This window comes from Lithobates pipiens, unplaced genomic scaffold (genome assembly GCF_037356315.1).
Source record: "Lithobates pipiens isolate NorthernLeopardFrog02 unplaced genomic scaffold, aLitPip1_a1.2 Scaffold_16, whole genome shotgun sequence".
Classification (NCBI taxonomy): domain Eukaryota; kingdom Metazoa; phylum Chordata; class Amphibia; order Anura; family Ranidae; genus Lithobates; species Lithobates pipiens.
Window position 1 is genome coordinate 199,269,256 of NW_027507748.1, and position 21,441 is coordinate 199,290,696.

Here is a 21,441-nt window from a genome sequence, read left to right on the forward strand (position 1 = left end):
CCAATGACACCGCTGAACTGAATGTAAGGTACCGGGATGCTGTGCTCATCCCAGGTACCATGTGATCGCTGTGACCAATCGCCAGTGCCTTGATTAAGCCCTGTGGGTGGGACAAACCATGTCTGGGGCTTGGGATAGACTGAGTCTAGGCTGAGGCTGCTTCCTCTCTTTACATGAGGGCTTTGTGTGTTCTGTGGTTTCGTGGGGCTTCTTTTCCTTCAATCACCATGACCACATGCTCACCAAGTAAATAACTGTCATTCATTTACTATTTTGATGCTGTGACTGGTCACAGTGATCAGATGGTGTACAGGACCAGTCACAGAAGCCCCTGTGACCAATCATCACATCACAATAGTAAACAAGAGTCATGAATGAAAGCAGATCCCCATCCATCTGTTTTTAGAGGATTATATGTCAGTGGGTGTAAACATACCCTTTACAGCAGGCCTCGACAAAACCCGGGCGCCAGGTCGCATTTGCGACTAGAATTAGCGACCTGGCGCCTGGGGCAGCACAGCTGGGGGTATCCTGTCTCCGTGGACCCCCCCCCGGCGTTCTAACACCCTAGAGAGTAAAATGGTGGTCGTTGCAATACTGTCTGTCACACCGTATTTGCACAGCGGACTTACAAGCGCACTCTTTTGGGGAAAAATTATTTAATAAAAAAAGACATCAGTAAAGTTAGCCCAATTTTTTTTTTTATATTGTGAAAGATAATGTTACGCCGAGTAAATCGATACCCAACATGTCATGCTTCAAAATTGCGCCGCTCATGGAATGGCGACAAACTTTTACCCTTTAAAATCTCCATAGGCGACTTTTAAAAAATTCCACAGGTTGCATGTTTTGAGTTACAGCGGAGGTCTGGGGCTAGAATTATTGCTCTTACTCTACCGATCAGCGATACCTCACATGTGTGGTTTGAACACCGCTTTCATATATGCGTTCGCTTCTGCACGCAAGCTTACAGGGACAGGGCACGTTTAAAATTTTTATTTTTTTGTCTTATATTAACTTTTATTTTTTTCACTGTTCTTTTAAAAAAAAAAATGTGTGTCACTTATTCCTATTACAAGGAATGTAAAAATCCCTTGTAATAGAAAAAAGCATGACAGGTCCTCTTGTATATGAGATCTGGGGTCAGAGAGACCTCGCATCTCATATTTACACTAAAATGCAATTAAAGAAAAATTTGTCATTTGAAAAAATAAAACAAATAAAATGTCCCTCTAAGAGCTATGGGCAATGACTTGGAGACAGGTGGGGGGCTGGGGGCTATCTTCCCCTCACTCGTCTCCATGTCGGGCCAGGGACAGGTCCAGATCGCTGTCACGGACCTGGCTCCTAACTTTTTTAGCTGGCTCCTAGATTCCAAGCAAATTTGTCAACCCCTGCTTTACAGTACACCCTCCGCTTCATGGACGAGACTGGCAGGTCCAATTGGGACCGTCTGAAAAACTGACTGGCGGATCCGATCGGCCTGCTAGTGTGAAAGGGGCCTAACACAGAGAGGCCTACACACAGATGGAAAATCAGCTGGTTCCTGCTGAAGTTGTTGAATTTTGATCCTGTGTTCCCAGTCTAATTTTTACTGCAGAATACATTGTGTTTTGAAGATTATGAAATGCAAATCTATCATTGCAAATTGTTGACCAGTTGCTTGTTCAGCCACTTTGTAATCTTGTTGGTTAGTTGCTGTATTTTTATTTTTTTTCCATTGACCTTTGATTCTTGTTACCGCTTGCTTTTTAAAGAGGTTGTCTAAGGTCATATAAAGATGACTGTAACGATAGACTTGCGTAACTTACTTTATCCTAATTACTAACTTTATAAATTCTGTTTTATATATAAAAAAATGTTGTCTTATTAAACTAGTTACCTTTTTTTAAATGTAAAGGTTTGCTTATGTTTTAACCAGTTCCAGACCGGTGCACGATGATGTACGTCGGCAGAATGACACGGGCAGGCATACAGGTACGTTCATTTCTATATGCCGCCCTGCCATTGCATGCTGGTCGGGATCCCCATGAGTCCGGTCGCGGGTCCCGCATACTCGATCGCCGCGGGGATACCTGCGATCGTCTCACAGGGAGGCTGAAAGAGAAAAGATGCTGTTTTAAACAGCATCTCCCCGTTCTGCCTAGCAACAAGTGACACTGATCTCTGCTCCATGTGATTGGAGCAGAGATCAGTGTTCACTAACACAAAGCCCAGCCCCCCACAGTTAGTAACACGCCCCTAGGAACACTTAACCCCTACACTGCCACCCCTGGTTAACCCTTTCACTGCCAGTGTCATTTACACAGAAAATCGCTGATCGCCGCCATTACTAGTTAAAAAAATAAAAATAAAATAAAAATCCATAAAACTATCCTCTATATTGTAAATGTTATAACTTTTGCGCAAACAAATAATCGCTTATTACGTTATCTTTTTTTTTTACCAAAGATATGTAGAATAATACGTATCGGCCTAAACTGAGGGGAATTTTTTTTTTTATATATATTTTTGGGGGATATTTATTATAACAAAAAGTACCAAATGCGTTTTTTTCAAAATTGTCGCTCTATTTTTGTTTATAGCACAAAAAATAAAAACCGCAGATGCCACCAAAAGAAAGCTCTATTTGTGGGAAAAAAAGGACGTCAATTTTGTTTGAGAGCCACATTGCACAACCGCGCAATTGTCAGTTAAAGCGACGCAGTGCCGAATCGCAAAAAGTGGTCTGATCTTAAGCCAGCAAAATGGTCCGGTCTGAAAGTGGTTAAAGCGGAGCCCCACCCTAAAGTGGAGCTTCCGCTCATTGGAACCCTCCCCCCCTCCGGCGCCACAGTTGGCACCTTTCAGGGGGGAGGGGGTTGCAGGTACCTGTACAGTACAGGTATCTGCACCCACTTCCGGCATAAATATCCGCAGAATCTACAGATATTTACGCCCCTTTCCGCAGGTCCCCCGCTGTCTGCTGGTAAACACACAGATCACAGAGACAGCGTGGACCATCCTTATTGCGCAGCGCGACTCGTGCATGTGCAGTAGGGAACCGGGAAATGAAGCCGCAAGGCTCCACTTCCTGATTCCCATACCCAAGATGGCGGCGGCAACACCCGAGAGACGATCGAGAGATCGGCTTCGGGTGCCAACATCGCGGGCGCGCTGGGCGGGCAAGTGTCCTTATTTTAAGTCAGCAGCTGCAGTATTTGTAGCTGCTGGCTTTAAAAAAAATAAAATAAAAAAAAAATAACAAACGCGAACTCCCGCTTTAAGTTTGTCTGTACTAAATCAAAGCAATCTACAGCTCAATTTTTTTATTTATTTTTTGGTTTGTGTGAGGCTTAGAACTTCTGTCAGACTTGCTGTATCCCAACATGGTGTTTTTTCTGTGTTATTTTAAGTGATTGTGTCACTAAGGAGACAGATTTCTGTCCTATTATGCCACTGATTGCTGGAACAAGAAGTGAGGGGGAATTTCTACTGGCAGGGACACAGCCAGCAATAATATCATGACAGAAGTTCTAAACCTCCCTCACTTTGCTTGATAATTTATTAGTGTTTGTGTCCCATTGGGGATTTTTTCCCCCTTTTCTGCCACTCCTCTTAGTCTGTAATTGGGGAACTATTCCCCCTCCCCCTTCCTATTATCGCACTATATTCAAATTTTCCAAATCGGGACAGACAGCAAGATGAGGGCTGGACAATGGCCATGCCACAATTGCAACTGAAAAAAGGTTTCTGGTAATAGTCATTGACTGTTTTTGTTTTTTTTAATAGTTTTTTTAACCACTTAAGCCTGCCCTGCTGTGATTACCTACAGTAGGAGCAGATATGTGCATGCCAGGCAATGGATGTCAGCCGATCATGGGGGAGTGACTCATAATGTATGTGAACAAGGCAGAGCATTATTCTGATGGGAGAAGGTGATGGATTCTGTGTCTCCCCCCCCCCCCCGAAAGCAGGGAATAAAATCCATCACTTCCCCTATTAAAAGTAGCGCATAGTTTTCCGATGTTTTTGAGCTTTGGTGTTTTTTTATTTTATTTATTAGCCAATAGGAAAAATTATCATCTGCTTCATCATTTGTTGCTATGTTTTTTACATTTTATCATCTGCTTCCTGCTCCAAAAACGAACTTGAGCTTTAGGTGTAGGGCTTCAGGCGACTTGGAGTGGAGATGTGAACCATCTCCATAGAGAATAATGAATATTTTCCGCTCAAGTGTTTTGTAGCTTCAGGCTTCAAGCTACAAAACGCTCAGGTGTGAATGGGGTCTTAATGTAAACAAAACCTCCAGCTTTGGTACTTAAGGCTCGGTTCACACAGGGGCGACACAACTTCCAGGACGACTTTGTGAGGCAACTTGAAAACGACTTGAACACGACTTAGACGCGACCTGGGGCGACTTACAACACGACTTTGAAATCGCGCCAGGCGACTTTTGCCATGGCCAATCAGAGTGAGCTCTGAAGGAGGAACTCCACGCCAAATTTATGAAAAAAAATTGCGTGGGTTCCCCCTCCGAGAGCATACCAGGCCCTTAGGTCTGGTATGGATTCTAAGGGGAACCCCCTACGCCGAAAAAACGGCGTGGGGTCCCCCCCGATCCATACCAGACCCTTATCCGAGCACGCTACCCGGCCGGCCAGGAAAGGGGTGGGGACGAGCGAGCCCCCCCCCCTCCTGAGCCGTACCAGGCTGTGTGCCCTCAACATGGGGGTGCCTTGGGGAAGGGGGGGGCCACACCCCAAAAGCACCTTGTCCCCATGTTGATGAGGACAAGGGCCTCTTCCCGACAACCCTGGCTGTTGGTTTTCGGGGGCTGCGGGCGGGGGGGCTTATCGGAATCCAGGAGCCCCCTTTTTTTACACATACACGGTTCTGGGCTGAAGCATGCCTTTTAACAGTGACATTTTGTGGTGATGTGTCTTGTCCAAAGGAAGAAAAAAATCTGTAGATTAGTGTGCTTGAGGTATTACTTGAAACTGAAACCATGCAATCAGAAATGGATCTGTAAAATTTAACACTTGTACTTGACTTTATGGAGTATGTATCTTTATTTACAAATGACCTGCTTTGAAAATCAAGCAGCACACCTATTTAGTATTTTAGTGTACATGGGAAAGGGTATGGCTTAACCACTTTCAGACCGGACCATTTTGCTGGTCAATGACCAGAGGTCTTTTTACAATTTGGCACTGTGCTGCTTTAACTGGTAATTGCGCGGTCATGCAATGTTGTACCCAAACAAAATTTGCGTCCTTTTCTTCCCACAAATAGAGCTTTCTTTTGATGGTATTTGATTGCCTCTGCGATTTTTATTTTTTGCGATATAAACGTAAAAAGACTGCAAATTTTGAAAAAAAATGATATTTTCTACTTTTTGTTATTAGAAAAATCCAATAAACTCAATTTTAGTCATACATTTAGGCCAAAATGTATTCAGCCACATTTCTTTGGTAAAAAAAAAAGTCAACTGTATATTTATTGGTTTGCGCAAAAGTTGTCACATCTACAAACTAAGGTACATTTTCTGGAATTTACGCAGCTTTTAGTTTACGACTGCCTATCTCATTTCTTGAGGTGCTAAAATGGCAGGGCAGTACGAAACCCCCCCAAATGACCCCATTTTGGAAAGTAGACCCCCTAAGGAAATTGATAAGTGGCATGTTGAGCCCATTGAATATTTTTTATTTTTTTGCCTCAAGCGATTGAATAATGACAAAAAAAAAATTTACACAAAGTTGTCACTAAATGATATATTGCTCACACATGCTATGGGCATATGTGAAATGACACCCCAAAATAAATTCTGCTGCTTCTCCTGAGTACGGGGATACCACATATGTGGGACTTTTTGGGAGCCTAGCCGCGTACGGGGCCCCGAAAACCAAGCACCGCCTTCAGGCTTTCTAAGGGTGTAAATTTTTGATTTCACTTCTCACTACCTATTACAGTTTTGAAGGCCATAAAATGCCAAGATGGCACAAACCCCCCCCAAATGACCCCATTTTGGAAAGTAGACACCCCTAAATTTAGGGGTACACTAGTGAGACTAGGTAATAAATGGCGGGTGCCCTGAAACTATAAAAAAATAACTAACCAACCAGCGTCACCTGTAACAGTTATATGGTGATCACTGGTGAAAGGGTTAACTAGGGGGCAATCAGGGGGCTTTATGCGGTAGTATATGGGGGTCCCTGGCGCTATAAAAAGCTGCGGCGAACCTAAATACCTACCTGCCTAACTAGCGTCACCTGTGACACTAATACAGCGATCAGAAAAACGATCGCTTATTAGGCTGGGTTCACACTGGAGCGTTGCGGGAACGCCACAAATCCGCGGCGGGTTCCCGCATCGCATGCCTCCCGGCGGCAGTTCACACTGCCCTATGCGAACTGCTGGGAGTGTCAGTGAAATGTTAATGACACCCCCAGATCAGTTCGCATATCGCAGTGCGATCTGCAAACTCGGATCGCATGGTGTGAACACCCATGCAATCCGATTCTGCTGCGGACCAAAAAAAGGGTCCTGTGCGAGTTTGCGGCGGGTGCGACGCGAATTCAGCCATACTATCTGTATGGCTGAACTCGAATCGCACAGAGATCGGATGTGATTTGCACTGCAGTGCGGTGCGAATCACATCCGTTCTCATAAACCGCTGCAATGTGAACCCAGCCTTAGTGACACTGGCGACGGGGGGTGATCACGGGGTTAAACCTTTATTGGGGGGGTTAGGGGGGTACCCTAGAGCTAAAGGGGGCTAACCCTAACTGCCCTAACAGTTATTACAGTCACAAATGACACCAATGCAAAAAAATAAATAAATAAATGCTATTGGTGTCACTGTGACTGGGGGGGGGGGTAGGGGGGGTGTGAGTGTGCCTGGCATGTTCTACTGTGAAGTGTCGTGTTGGTGCAACTCACCGATCCTCTCTCCTCGGTGCCGGAACGAAAAATACCGACACGGAGGAGAGATTACATCACTTCCTCTCCTGTGTTTACATTACAGGAGAGGACGTGATGTCACGCCTCACTTCCATTCGTCAGGAGCGATCGAGAGGGGGTGGCCATGAATGAATGGCCGCCCCCTCATCCCGGATCGCTTCTGAACGAAAACCGACCGCCGCTGGCACCGGGGGGGGGGGGCCAGCGGTGGCCCCCCCCGTGGGAAGGCAGGGACGTACATGTACGCCCATATGCCTGCCCGTGCCATTCTGTCGACGTAAATCGTCGTGCGGCGGTCGGCAAGTGGTTAAAATTGCTTATTTACTTTTTCTCTCTCCTCTCCCAAGGCAGATGAAACTTGAGAAAATGACCAACTTGAGTTGACACCAGGCGGCTTCCTAAACTGATAGTGTGTGTATATGTATGTGTATATATATATATATATGTGTGTGTGTGTGTGTTTCTCACATTTGCCATGTTTGCTGGCTGTAGTGCTTGTTTACAAATGTAATTGTGCTCTGGAAGTCATAGCACATTTGTAATAGTTTTTTATTTTTTTAAGATTTACTACACACTGTTGACACATTTAGGCTAAGTCCTATTCCTTTGTTAGGCCCCTTTCACACATGCGGATGGTATGTCCGTATTTCATCCATCCGTTTGCGGATGAAATACGGGCATACATTCATCCCTATGGGATAGCGTGTGTCTGCGGATGAGCATCCGCAGACACCCACTATTGTCCGCCTCCGCAACTGTCCGATTCTGCAGACGGAGGAAAATCCTATTTTTCTGTCCGTCTGCAGAGCGGATCGGATGAACACGGGCAGACGGTCCGTGCTCATCCGATCCCCATAGAGGAAAGCGGAGAGCTGACAGGGCAGTCCCTTCACAGTGTGCGGAGACCGCCCTGTCCGCCGCCGGCTCAGCGGGGACAACGGAGCGATCCCCGCTGAGCGAGCGGATCATCACGGGGCGGATCATTACTGATCCGCCCCGTGTGAAAGAGGCCATAATTTATATGCAGCTGACATATAGTTGACGTGGGTGATAAAGCAACAGTGACTTGTGTACTATATAGTTGCTCAAGATTATGGTTTAGGCCTCATACAACACTGTGCCTTATAAAAATGCTAGTAGAGTTGGCTGTATGAGTTTTGCAGTAGCTGCCTTTGTTTTTTTTGCAAAAATAAATAAATATTCCTATAAAAGCTTATGGCTTAAAAACAATGATAAATGCTAAATAGCCAAATTTTTCAGCTTTTATTTCTTGCATTTTTTTTTTTTTGCATTTATCATAGAGCATTTTACAGCTGAAAAACACTTCTTAAAACCCAATACTTCTGGGGGGGGTTTTTTCCAGCCAGAAAAATGCTCCTGCCAAAATACACTGATATTAGCCTATGTGTGAATAACATGCTGGAGAATTTACTTAGGAGAAAAAGCCTGAAGACAAAAACTGCAGCTGTAAAAAACGTCCAGTGTGCATGAGCGAATTTACTGCGATTTTGCGGCGTTTTTACCGCGATTTCCCACGATTTTGTGCAAGGCAAAAGGTCACCAATGTTAAAAGAAGAAAAACGCCCAAATCTGCTCAATTCGAGCGACAAAAAAGGGTCCGGAACTTGTTTGAGCTTCAGGTGTTCGGCTTCAGGCGACATGGAGTGGAGATGTGAACCATCTCCATTGAGAATAGATTTTTTTCCCCTCTAGCGTTTTGTCAGGCTTCGAACAACAAAACGCTCAGGTGTGAATGGGGTCTTATAGTAAAATAACTTCATGTATGCACAAAAAAGATTTGGTTATAATTTATTATTTTAGTTAATCTAATATTTTTATTTTTTCGTTTTTTTGTGAATTAATAGCAGTTTTTGTTTGTTTACAGGTTATGCAATGGTCTCTGCAAAACGTTCGGTGTTTAAGGTGGAGCTTCATAAGACAGACGTATGCTGGCTTGTCTTGCTTAAAGGGACTATAATTTCTTCTCTTGCAATTGCTACGTAAGCAGACAAAATTGCAAAGATCTGCCCTGTGTCGAGTATGACAGCCACGACTCGTGGCTCTCCGGTTGGAGGGAATGAAAGTCAAGGCCAAGCTCCCGATGGACAGTCTCAGCCTCCACTCCAACAGAATCAGGTGTGTTTCTCAAATGATTTGCCTTGCTAACTCAACTGTGACAAATGTTGGCTATGTAAGTTGTGCCTCTTAATAGTGAGATATGGGGGCTGACATTTTTTGTCTGTCTTCTATGCAAGATGCCAATCTGTCTGGCTTCAATGTTTACAGGGAAATCGAACAAGCTCTTTATCGTTTTTATTCTTGGTGTCAAGTAATCAGTAAGCATTGAAACCACACACACCATCAGCATAACCGCTATACCCCAACAGTGTACAGAAAATATGGCCTTTTTAGAAAGCACATTCCTGCTCTGGATCCACCAAGTTGGATCTTATACAATGAGTGCTCAAACTTTGAGAGCTTATTTCCCCATCCTGACAACTTTGAAGCCTTGTGTCCTGTGGGCACAGAATTTAGCAAACAATTTAACATCTCCACTGTGGGCCCAGCCATTCCTGCACTGAATGCTCAATTTATGATTTATATTGAGGGTACCCCCTCCTTAAACCCTTACAACCAACTTTGACCTACAGGCAAGCCTAGATTAAGGCTTACCTGTAGGTCCAAGAAATATCTCCTAAACCTATATGGTTTAGGAGATATTTACCCAAAGACATCCACCACTGTCTACAGTGCATGCGCCGTAGACAGCGGCGCACTGGGGCAGGCCGCAGATCGCGCCGTTATGCTGCGAGTGTCGGCTCCCGCGTGTATGCGCGGGAGTGACATCATCGCGGCTCCGGCGAATCACAGCGCCGGATCCACGAGACCCGGAATTCCGGGATCCATGGCAGCGGCGAAGAGGAAGACGGAGGACCGCTTTGGGGGGCTTCTTTCTCAGGTAAGTTATTCATAATGAGCTAGTATGCTATGCATACTAGCTCATTATGCCTTTGCCTTACAGGGTGTGCTTTAAAAAAAAAATTCCTTTACTTCCTCTTTAAAAGCGCTGTAAATAGGCATTTGAAGAGTTTTCTGAAATCCTCCTTTGTGCTAGCCAGCCCTTCCCTACAGCCAACCATTGACACTTTGGCTGTTGCCCAAAATTTGACTACCTGGGCTGAAAAAAGTAATGATGAACTTTTCTCCTTATATAAATATTCCTGCTCTTAGGTTACAGCTGTTGCTCACCATGTTCCACATTGCTGTACACGGCAGAGCGAAATTATTCTGCTCATTGTTTATGATAACTCTAAGCTGATGACCTCTTGACATCCGTGCTATGCCCGAATGACAGGCACAGCACGGATGTGAATTCCCGGGAGGCCGTCGTATGACGGCCTCCCCTGTGCACGCTCCCTGCATGCGCCCCGATCACCGAGTCACTGAGACTCGGGTGATCACCGATCTGAGTAAGGGGCCGGTTAAGTGCCCAGTAAGCAAGTGGTTAAAGCATCAATACTTCACAGGAAGTATGGATAGATTTAACCACTTGCCGGCCGCTGTCAGAAAATATACATCGGCAGAATGGCAAAGTAACGTATCCATATGTTACTTTGAATTTCCTGCTGTGTGCCTGCCGCGAGCTCCCTGACCTTACCCGTAGACTCGAGCACCGCGAGGATACCCGCGCGATCGTGTCACGTGGCTGAAGAACGGGGAGATGCCGATGTAAACTGCATCTCCCCGTTCTTCTTAATGACGGGACACCGATCGTCTGCTCCCGGTCATCGGGAGCAGCGATCGGTGTCATCACACACAGCCCATCCCCCAGACAGTTAGAAACACTCCCCTAAGACACACTTAACCCCTCCCTCTAGTGGTTAACCCCTTCACTACCAGTACCATTTTTACAGTAATAAATGCTATAAAATTGCATTGATCACTGTATTAATGCCAATGGTCCCAAAAATTTGTCAAAATTGTCTGATGTGTCCGCAATAATGTCAGTCACGATAAAAATTCCTGAACACAGCCATTACTAGTAAAAAAAATAAATAAATAAAAATGCCATAAAACTATCCCGTATTTTGTAGACGCTATAACTTTTTTGCACAAACCATACGCTTATTACGATTATTTTTTTCCCCAAAAAATATGTAGAAGAATACGTATCGGCCTAAAATGAGGAAAAACATTTTTATTTTTTTTATAAATTTTTGGGGGAAATTATACCAAAAAGTAAAACAATGCATTTTCTTTCAAAATTGATGCGCTTTTTTTTTGTTTTTGTTTAGAGTGCAAAAAATAAAAACCGCATAGTTGATCAAATACCATCAAAAGAAAGCTCTATTTGTGGGGAAAAAAAGGATACCAATTTTGTTTGGGAGCCACATCGCACAACTGCGCAATTGTCAGTTAACCCCTTGCCGCCGAGTGTACGTAGATGTGCGTACTTGGCTTTCTCGCCCTCCCGCCGTGCTTACCGGAGCTCCTGTTGCACCGGGCGCCCCGATCAACAATCCGCCGCTTCTGGTGGCTAAGAACACACTGTAATGAAGCTGTAAACGGCTTCATTCCAGTCTCCTGATTGTAAACACGTAAGTGATGTCACTTCCCGTTTACTCGGCTGCCAATAGCGCCGGTTAAAAAAAAATAAAAAATATATACAGTATTTAGAATTGCCAAAAATGGCGATCTGAATACTTTGAAGTGCAAAGGAGAGATTTGGGGTCTTTTAGACCTCCGATCCCTCCATAAAGAGTACCTGTCACCACCTATTACCGTCACAAGGGATGTTTACATTCCTTTTGACAGCAATAAAAGTGATCACATTTTTTATTTTTTTTAAAAACTACTTTAAATTTAAAATAAATAAGAATTTTTTTTTTAAAGCACCCTCGTCACCATGAGCTCGCACAGCAAAGAAAAGGCATACGGAAGTCGCGCCACAATGTAAATTGTGTTCAGATCACACGTGGGGTATCGCCGCGATCGTCGAGCAAGAGCAATAATTCTAGCACTAGACCTCCTCTAACTCTAACCTGGTAACCGCCTTCAGGACGCTTCCTGAAGACGTGAAAATGAAACTTACGTTGAGGTGGTACCTGGTCACATTCGTATACGCAAAATTCCGGTCCTCTTGGTGGTTGGTCGCATTCGGTGAAACGCACGCCGTACACAACGAGGAACCACGAGTACACCGCAAAACTATCTGATAAGCGAGCAGACCCAGTGCCAGGTCGGGCACTGAGTATTGTAAGCAGCCATTTGGCTTTGTTTTTTTTTTTTTTTTAAATAAACAGTATTATGCTATGGATATTGTTTGCTCTTTCTTCATGCCTGTCTGTATGAGGAGGAAGGTGTTTTCCATAGAGTTCGTATCCTATTCCATGTGAGCAGGCACTTACCTGCACAAGCGCAGCTGACTATCTTTTGAAAGTAGTCATTATGGTCTAGTAAGGAGACTACTGTATCTTCATGATTAAGTGTCTTCATGCTCAAATTTGTGGTGAAGGGATTTTTCACAAATTTCAGAAAATTTCATTGTATTCTGGCAAATGGTTTTGGATGAAGCTTATCACAATTGTATCTGTGGAGTTTAACCACTTAAGCCCCGGACCAATTGTTAGCCTAAGGACCAGAGGTCTTTTTACAATTTTGCACTGCACTGCTTTAACTGGTAATTGCGTGGTCATGCAATGTTGTACCCAAACGAAATTTGCGTCCTTTTCTTCCCACAAACAGAGCTTTCTATTGATGGCATTTGATTGCCTCTGCGATTTTTATTTTTTACGATATAAAAGGAAAAAGACTGAAAATTTTGCAAAAAAAATATATTTTCTAATTTTTGTTATAAGAAAAATCGAATAAACTAAATTTTAGTCAAACATTTAGGCCAAAATGTATTCAGCCACATGTCTTTAGTAAAAAAAAAAGTCAAGAAGCGTATATTTATTGGTTTGCGCAAAAGTTATAGCGTCTACATTTTCTGGAATGTACACAGCTTTTAATTTGACTGCCTATCTCATTTCTTGAGGTGCTAAAATGGCAGGGCAGCACAACCCCCCCCCCCCCCCCCCCCCCTCAAATGACCGCATCTTGGAAAGTAGACACCTCAAGAAAATTGCTGAGTGGCATGTTGAGCCGATTGAATATGTTTTTTTTTTTTTTTTTGTCCCAAATGATTGAACAATGACAAAAAAAAAAGTTTACAAAAAGTTGTCACTAAATGATATATTGCTCACACTTGCCATAGTATGTGGAATTGCACCCCAAAATATATTCTGCTGCTTCTCCTGAGTACGGGTATACCACATATGTGGGACTTTTTGGGAGCCTAGCCGCGTACGGCACCCCGAAAACCAATCGCTGCCCTCAGGATTTCTAAGGGTGCAAATTTTTGATTTCACTCCTCACTACCTATCACAGTTTCGATGGCCATAAAATGCCAAAATAGCACAAAACACCCCCCCCCCCCCCAATGACCCCATTTTGGAAAGTAGACACCCCAAGCTATTTACTGAGAGGCATGTTGAGTCCATGAAATTTTATATTTTGCCACAAGTTGTGGGAAGATTACAAACTTTTTTTTTTTTTTGCACAAAGTTGTCACTAAATGATATATTGCTCACACATGCTATCGGCATAAGTAAAATTACACCCCAAAATAAATTCTGTTGCTTCTCCTGAGTACAGGGATACCACATGTGTTGGACTTTTTGGGAACCTAGCCGTGTATGGGACCCCGAAAACCAAGCACCGCCTTCAGGATTTAAATATAAAACGCTACCAAAAAAAAACTGTTAGTGATCACAGGGATCAGGCCTGACTCTGCGAACGCTGCAGTTATGTGTTTAGTGTTTTGTAAGTGACAGTGATCGATTGATACTGCACTTGGGTGGGCTGGGCGAAGGGGCAAAACGCAGGTGCTAGCAGGTATCTGGGCTGATCCCACTAACAATGCGTTTTTTTGGAACCCTAAACTGCTGGGAACGCTAGTATAGATCTGATCAGATATTGATCTGTTCAGATACTATACCACTACGGGAGGTCTATGCTTTGCGCGTGGTTGTTAGCCGTACTGGCACTAACCTAGCGCTGCCTGAGGCGACGCAGACCCTGACCCTAAAACCTAATTGATATCACCCGCCGGGTGATCAGGGGGTTAAAACTTTATTTGGTAATTAAATGGTGGGTGCCCTGATGCTATAAAAAGCAAACTAACCAGAGTCACCCGTAACACTTATACGTTGATCACTGGTGAAAGGGTTAACTAGGGGCAATCGCTGAGTTAAAAACTTTATTAGGTAGTATATGGGGGTCCCTGACGCTATATAAAAACCTGAGGGGGAACCGAAAGAACTAACTGGCTACCCAGCGCCACCAGTGACACTAATGCAGCGATCAGAAAAAATGATTGCTTAGTGACAGTGGCAAAAGGGGGTGAAAGGGTTAACTAGGGGCAATCAGGGGGTTAAAACCTTTATTAGGTAGTATATGGGGGTCCCGGACGCTATATAAAAATCTGACAGGGAACCTAAATAACTAACTGGCTATCCACCGTCACCAGTGACACTTATGCGGTGTTCGCTGGTGAAAGGGTTAACTCTAGGGGCAATCAAGCGCTTAAAACCTTTATTAGGTTGTATATGGGGGTACCCAACGCTATAAAAACCTGGCGGTGAACCTAAAAAATAACTAGCTACCTAGCGGCGACAGTGACACTAATGCAGCGATCAGAAAAACGATTGCTTAGTGACACTGGCAAAAGGGGGTGAATGGGTTAACTCTAGGGGCAATCAGGGGTTAAACCTTTAATGGGGGGGGGGGGGGTAGGGGGCTACCCTGGTCCTAACACTAACTGCCCTGACACTTATTACTTTCACAACTGACACTAAATGCAGTGATCAGTAAATAATCACTGCAATCAGTGACACTGTGACTGGGAGGGGGGGGGACTGGGGGGAATCGTGGTGGGGGGGTGACTTGTGTGCCTATGTGTACCTACATGTCAGTGTAGTGATTGGTACACTTACTATGTGTTCTCCTCGCAGTCCGGTCAAAAAGACCGCCCCGAGGAGAGTGACATCACTTTCTCCCTGCCTGTTTACAATACACAGGCAGGGGAAGCTTCTCATTCGCCAGGAGCGATCGAGAGGGGATGGCCAGAAACCAATGGCCATCCCCTCATCCCGGATCACTCCTGAAGCGAAACAGACCGCCGTAGCCAGCGGGAGGGGGTCCGATCGGACCCCCCACCCGCTGGAAGGCAAGCACGTACGGGTACATGCTTGTGCCCGTACATCCCATTCTGCCGACGTATATCTCCATGCGGCGGTCCTTAAGTGGTTAATGACTGCATGGAATTTGGCTATGTTTTCTTTTTCTAGTATCTAATTGGGACTATATAATTATTTTTGCACTTGTTTTTTGGCTTTTGTTGTATGTTTAGTGGGTTGGTACACCACTCCAATCACGTATGGGTGTTTATTGCAGTATTTTTCACTCCTTTAATTTAATGTAATGAGGTTTTTCCTCTTGTTCTAAAAGCGCCCCTATAGTCACCAAATCCCAACCATTGTATAGCACTGATTGCTGTATAAATGACACAGGTCCCAACAAAAATGTCCGATGTGTCTGCCATAATGTTGCAGTCACAATAAAAATCTCTGCCATTATTAATAAAAAAATAAATAAAATAAAAATGCCATAAAACTATCCCCTATTTTGTAAACACTATAACTTTCACGCAAACCAAACAATAAGTGCTTATTGCGATTTTATTTTTATTATTTTTAAATTTTTTTATTTATTTTTTCTCCAAAAATATATAGAATACGTATCAGCCTAAACTGAGGGGGGAAAAAAATGTAATATATTTTTGGGGTATGTTATAGCAAAATGCAAAAAAAGAGTGCTTTTTTTTTTTTTTTTTGTTTCTAGCGCAAAAAATAAAAACCACAGGGATGATCAAATACCACCAAAAGAAAGCTCTATTTGTGTGGGAAAAAAAGGGTTTCAATTTTATTTGGGAGCCACGTCACATGACCGCGCAATTCCCAGTTAAAACTTCGCATTGCCGAATCGCAAAAAGTGCTCTGATCTTTAGCCAGCAAAATGGTCCGGGTCTCAAGTGGTTAAACTCTTGTACCTACATCTTGGTATATAATTATTTACGTCATGAACCCGCCCGGGTTTATCTGGATGGACTAGTATCTTTATTCAACTGTATCAACTAATATAACTGGAAGATTTTAGGGTACTGAAATTTGTCAGTTTCACGGGCACGCACAATTTTCATGTTCAACATGTTGGGTGTCTCTTTACTCAGCACAACTTTATCTTTTATAGATTTGGGTAATATTTTGCATTGTATGTGTCCTAAAATTAACCTTACAAAAAGAAAACCTGCTCCTGGCCCCATCAGCATTGAACTTGTGTAGCTTCTTTAAAAAACCCCAAAAAAAACTTTAGAGAAAACTGCTGCTGTTTATCCACTAGGAACAATGATCGCCGCCTAAGCCCAGAGCAACCCACACAAGGATCAGACCAAATCAGCCACCATCTGCCAACAAGGAACGGCATTGAGTGACTTAGGTGGGTATTAATAGTGATAGCACTTGTTACTAAAGAAGCGACAGCCGCAGACCCCCGTCAGAAGAGCAGCCGTTCGGCTCTTCCTGTTTACATTGTGATCAGCCATGATTTGACACAGCTGATCACATGGTAAAGACTCTCTACCTACATCAGAGTTGCAGTGTGTCAGTGACAGACCGCAACAACGATTGCCGAGATGCGTGCCCCCGGGGGCGAGCAGCGGCTTGTTATCCTGAAAGACGTCATATGATGTCAGGACAACACAACCACTTGCCACCCGCCATATAGCAAAATGACGGGCAAGTGGTTAAATCGTCATACAAATATAGTACATTTTCATACTTCCTCCCCATGGACTACAATAATGCGTATCCAGATATTCCTCGCAGTTCAGCCATGCGGGTCATAGGCATCCCGCCCGCCATCTCCTCCCTCCTCCCGCCCGCCATCTCCTCCCTCCTCCCGCCCGCCATCTCCTCCCTCCTCCCGCCCGCCATCTCCTCCCTCCTCCCGCCCGCCATCTCCTCCCTCCTCCCGCCCGCCATCTCCTCCCTCCTCCCGCCCGCCATCTCCTCCCTCCTCCCGCCCGCCATCTCCTCCCTCCTCCCGCCCGCCATCTCCTCCCTCCTCCCGCCCGCCATCTCCTCCCTCCTCCCGCCCGCCATCTCCTCCCTCCTCCCGCCCGCCATCTCCTCTCTCCTCCCGCCCGCCATCTCCTCTCTCCTCCCTCCTCCCGCCCGCCATCTCCTCTCTCCTCCCTCCTCCCGCCCGCCATCTCCTCCCTCCTCCCGCCCGCCATCTCCTCCATCCTCCCGCCCGCCATCTCCTCCATCCTCCCGCCCGCCATCTCCTCCATCCTCCCGCCCGCCATCTCCTTCCTCCTCCCGCCCGCCATCTCCTCCCTCCTCCCGCCCGCCATCTCCTCCCTCCTCCCTCCCGCCATCTCCTCCCTCCTCCCTCCCGCCATCTCCTCCCTCCTCCCTCCATCTCCTCCCTCCTCCCTCCCGCCATCTCCTCCCTCCTCCCTCCCGCCATCTCCTCTCTCCTCCCGCCCGCCATCTCCTCTCTCCTCCCTCCTCCCGCCCGCCATCTCCTCTCTCCTCCCTCCTCCCGCCCGCCATCTCCTCCCTCCTCCCGCCCGCCATCTCCTCCATCCTCCCGCCCGCCATCTCCTCCATCCTCCCGCCCGCCATCTCCTTCCTCCTCCCGCCCGCCATCTCCTCCCTCCTCCCGCCCGCCATCTCCTCCCTCCCGCCATCTCCTCCCTCCTCCCTCCCGCCATCTCCTCCCTCCTCCCGCCCGCCATCTCCTCCCTCCTCCCGCCCGCCATCTCCTCCCTCCTCCCTCCCGCCATCTCCTCCTTCCTCCCGCCCGCCATCTCCTCCCTCCCTCCCTCCCTCCCGCCCGCCATCTCCTCCCTCCCTCCCTCCCGCCATCTCCTCCCTCCCTCCCTCCCGCCATCTCCTCCCTCCCGCCATCTCCTCCCTCCCTCCCTCCCGCCCGCCATCTCCTCCCTCCCGGGGTCCAGCGATGTCGGCAGCTGAGCAATCGATCGGCCCCTCGGCTGCTGCCGCTGCCATTCTCATTGAGGGAATCAGGAAGCGAAGGGTTGCGGCTTTGCTTCCCTAGTGCGCATAAGTGGTCCCGCTATCTCCTGGGTCCTGTGTGTTGGGGGGTTGTGTGCGGGAAGGGCGTGACTCTCGCAAGAGTCTATTCCCGGAACGTATCTGCACCCCCTCCCACCTGAAAGGTGACAATTGTGGCAAATGAGCACAAGTTCCACTTTTCTGTAGAACTCTGCTTTGATAAAAGTAGAAGTGTTATAATAATGGCGATAGTGGTATTCTAATATTGGCTACAATTGTGATACGGTTATTGGTAAACAGATTAACATTCCTCTGTGAAACCATACTGCCTTTGCACAGTACAAAATAGCCAATAAAAATACAAACCTATCACAGACAAGACGAGAGGGAATTTAATGCTGGTTGTAGGTATTTTTCAACACAGCAAGATCAAACGCTGACATCTAGGTAGAGGTTAACAATCTGCAGATTAAAGGAGAGGATAAATAAACTCTCAGTTACTTAAAGAACTTGATGCTAAAATGATGGAACATATTGCTGGTAGGCAGGGTAACTTTCCTCAGTGGAGCAACATTGCCTTTACACAGCAATTAATTACTATTAATACCAATCTGCCACTAGGACAAGACAAAGAAAGGATAATGCTGATAGAGGTTGTTTCAAGCGTAGCAAAGTCCAACGTTGACAGGCATGTGCTTTCTCGTTTGGGCAGAAAAACAATATAGTCTGCAGAGAGAGACCCTGAGCCGGCTGCACCATATAAGAGAACTAATCTTCTCTAAATTGTCCCCAGGTGTGGTCCAGCGGACAGGATCAAGGATCTCCACCCAGATCCTAGCCCACCTTTTTTTGAGGAAGGGCAATGCCCATATCTGAATCCACATATCGCAGCCGCTAATAACCACCCCAGCAAACAGCAGAATAAAGGGCCCCAGTCCATTTGAAAGGAACGGTGCAAAACTAATCACATCATTTTAGTCCTGGAGGTGAGGGCCTTTAAAGAGGAAGTAAACCCTGATAGGTTTACTTCCTCTGCTTCCCTGCAAAGGTAAAGCATAATGGGCTACTATGCATTGTATAGTAGCCCATTATGTGTCACTTACCTGACACAGGAGCCAGCGATGTCACAGCTGTCCCCTCTTCCATGGAGCGTCCATCTTCTTTCCGGGTATCGTGGCTCCGGAGCTGTGATTGGCTGGAGCCGTGATGACGCACTCCCGTGCATGCGCATGGGAGCCGCCACTAACGGCATATTGCCGTTGGCAGCGGCATGCTCAATGCGCCGTAGACAGATGTGCCTGTCTTTTTGCAAATATCTCCTAAACCGTAAGATTTACCCTGGATACAACCAGTTATGTCACTGGCCCATGTGCTCTGAAGATCTGGCATACCTTGCCAGACTTTCAGACCTTCATGTTGGAACAGAGGGATCCTGCACATAGCCAGAGCATGTGAACCTGAAAGAAAGACGGTCGGACACATTTCAGACCTCTCAGCGGTGACATTACATCACTGGAGGGCTCCGTTCCAAGGTGAGAATTTCATGATGTGCTAGTTTGCAATGCATACTAGCACATTGACATTGCCTTGTAGGTGTTTTTATTTTTTTATTTTTTTTGTTCCCCACACAGCCACGATCATTAAAACTGCAGACATTCATTATTTATACTGCTTTCCAGCCCTTCACTGCCTCCTGCTACAGCCAAATAGTTCAACATTTTCCTCGTCTATCGGAGCACCTGCTGCCATTTTTCTGCACAGTTGCTATGTTTTTGTGAATAGTTGAGGCACTTGGACTTGTTTTTGGCTGCAATTATTTCATGAAGACTACCACTGCCCAGACTTCTCTGGGCAGTAGATGGGTATACCTGGGTCTTGCTGATTTCACTAGTTGTGCTAATGGCACTGCGGGACATGTTGGCTGTCTATCTTTGATGTCGAAGGGAAGTAAGCATGTTGTGTCTTTCATCTGCTGCATGAGGTTAAGTCATGTGTTTTTAATTACTGCAAACCCCTCTGTTATAAAAAGCCATACTACTGTTAGTTTTTATTTTTTTTTTTATTATTCTGCTAAATTCCTCCCCCCCAAATCACTTGTGTGGTCACGTTGGCCGTTCCCGCAGTGGTAGGGGACTTTTTGGCAACCATGTGATGGGGGGGGGGGGGGGGGGGGATCTTCAGGAAAAAAAATAAAACATTTTGTTTTTAACTGTACGTCACCCAAACATTTTTTTTATTTTTGTTTTTTTTACTAAAAACCTTTGCGGTAATATTGTGTGACATACAAATTTGGAACTACCACTATTCTATAGAGTGTCTGCTTTCAGAAAATGTTTGAAAGTTTTATGTAGTTTTTAGACCTAAAATTTTTTTTTTTTTTTTTTTTTAACGTGTGCAGAGAGGGTTTGACAGTGAAAGGGGTTAAAGGATTTAAAAAGTTCACCTTCGGGAACATGTTACATGTTCTACCCATAAGCGTTAATGTGTAAACCTGATTCATGAAACTTCACCTAAGCACATATATCTGTAGTGTTTACCTATCTCTCCAAAGCCCTAAGGCTCGGTTCACACAGGGGCAGCACGACTTGCAGTGCGACTCAGCGGCGACTTGCAAAACGACTTCTGTATAGAAGTCAATGCAAGTCGCCTGAAGTCGCCCCAAAAGTAGTTCAGGAACCTTTTTTCTACGTCGGAGCGACTTGAGTCGCTCCTATTAGAACGGTTCCATAGTACAGAACGGAGCGCGACTTGTCAGGCGGCGAAGTCGCCTGGACAAGTTGCCCCTGTGTGAACCAAGCCTAAGTCGCATGTCTTTCTGCTGCTCCTTTGTGATGTTATCAGCATAACTTTTGACAAGTTCCCTGACTGAGATAAAACCAGTCTAAAATTTGTGTCGGGTGGGTGCTATAAATTGGCAGAGAACTTGTCTATTCACAGCACAGCTCTGCACATTCTTTCCTTCCTCTGCCTATGTGTAGTTGGGGTGTGTTTCTTTCCTCCAGTCAGCTGTCACACAGGGTATGCCAAGACTTCACCCCTAGTGCTGAACATGAAGAGAAAATTCTAACACTATTTGTGCTTTCTAGAAAATATAGCAAGCTGAAGACTGCAGATAAACATGTAAAACTTATGTAGGGAGATTTTGTTTTATCTGTGCGTTACCTGAGGTTGTTCTCTTCCCTTCACTGGGTATGTGAGAGGGTTCACATCCACTTTGAAAAAAAAAAAAAAAAAACTGGCTCACTTTTTCTAGCTGGCTCCTAAATTCAAAGCAAGTTTTTCAAGCCCTGATTTAAGGCCTGAAAATTACGTAAAA

At 45.4% G+C, this 21,441-nt stretch overlaps 1 protein-coding gene across 1 annotated transcript in view; it reads left to right on the forward strand.

Moving 5' to 3' along the window:
• Nucleotides 1-21,441, forward strand: part of USP9X (ubiquitin specific peptidase 9 X-linked) — a 437,788-nt gene that overhangs the window by 65,126 nt on the left and 351,221 nt on the right. The window contains 1 exon segment of the mRNA XM_077480883.1: nucleotides 8,828-9,078. Coding sequence (XP_077337009.1) covers nucleotides 8,983-9,078 — 96 coding nt within the window. The 5' untranslated portion in view covers nucleotides 8,828-8,982.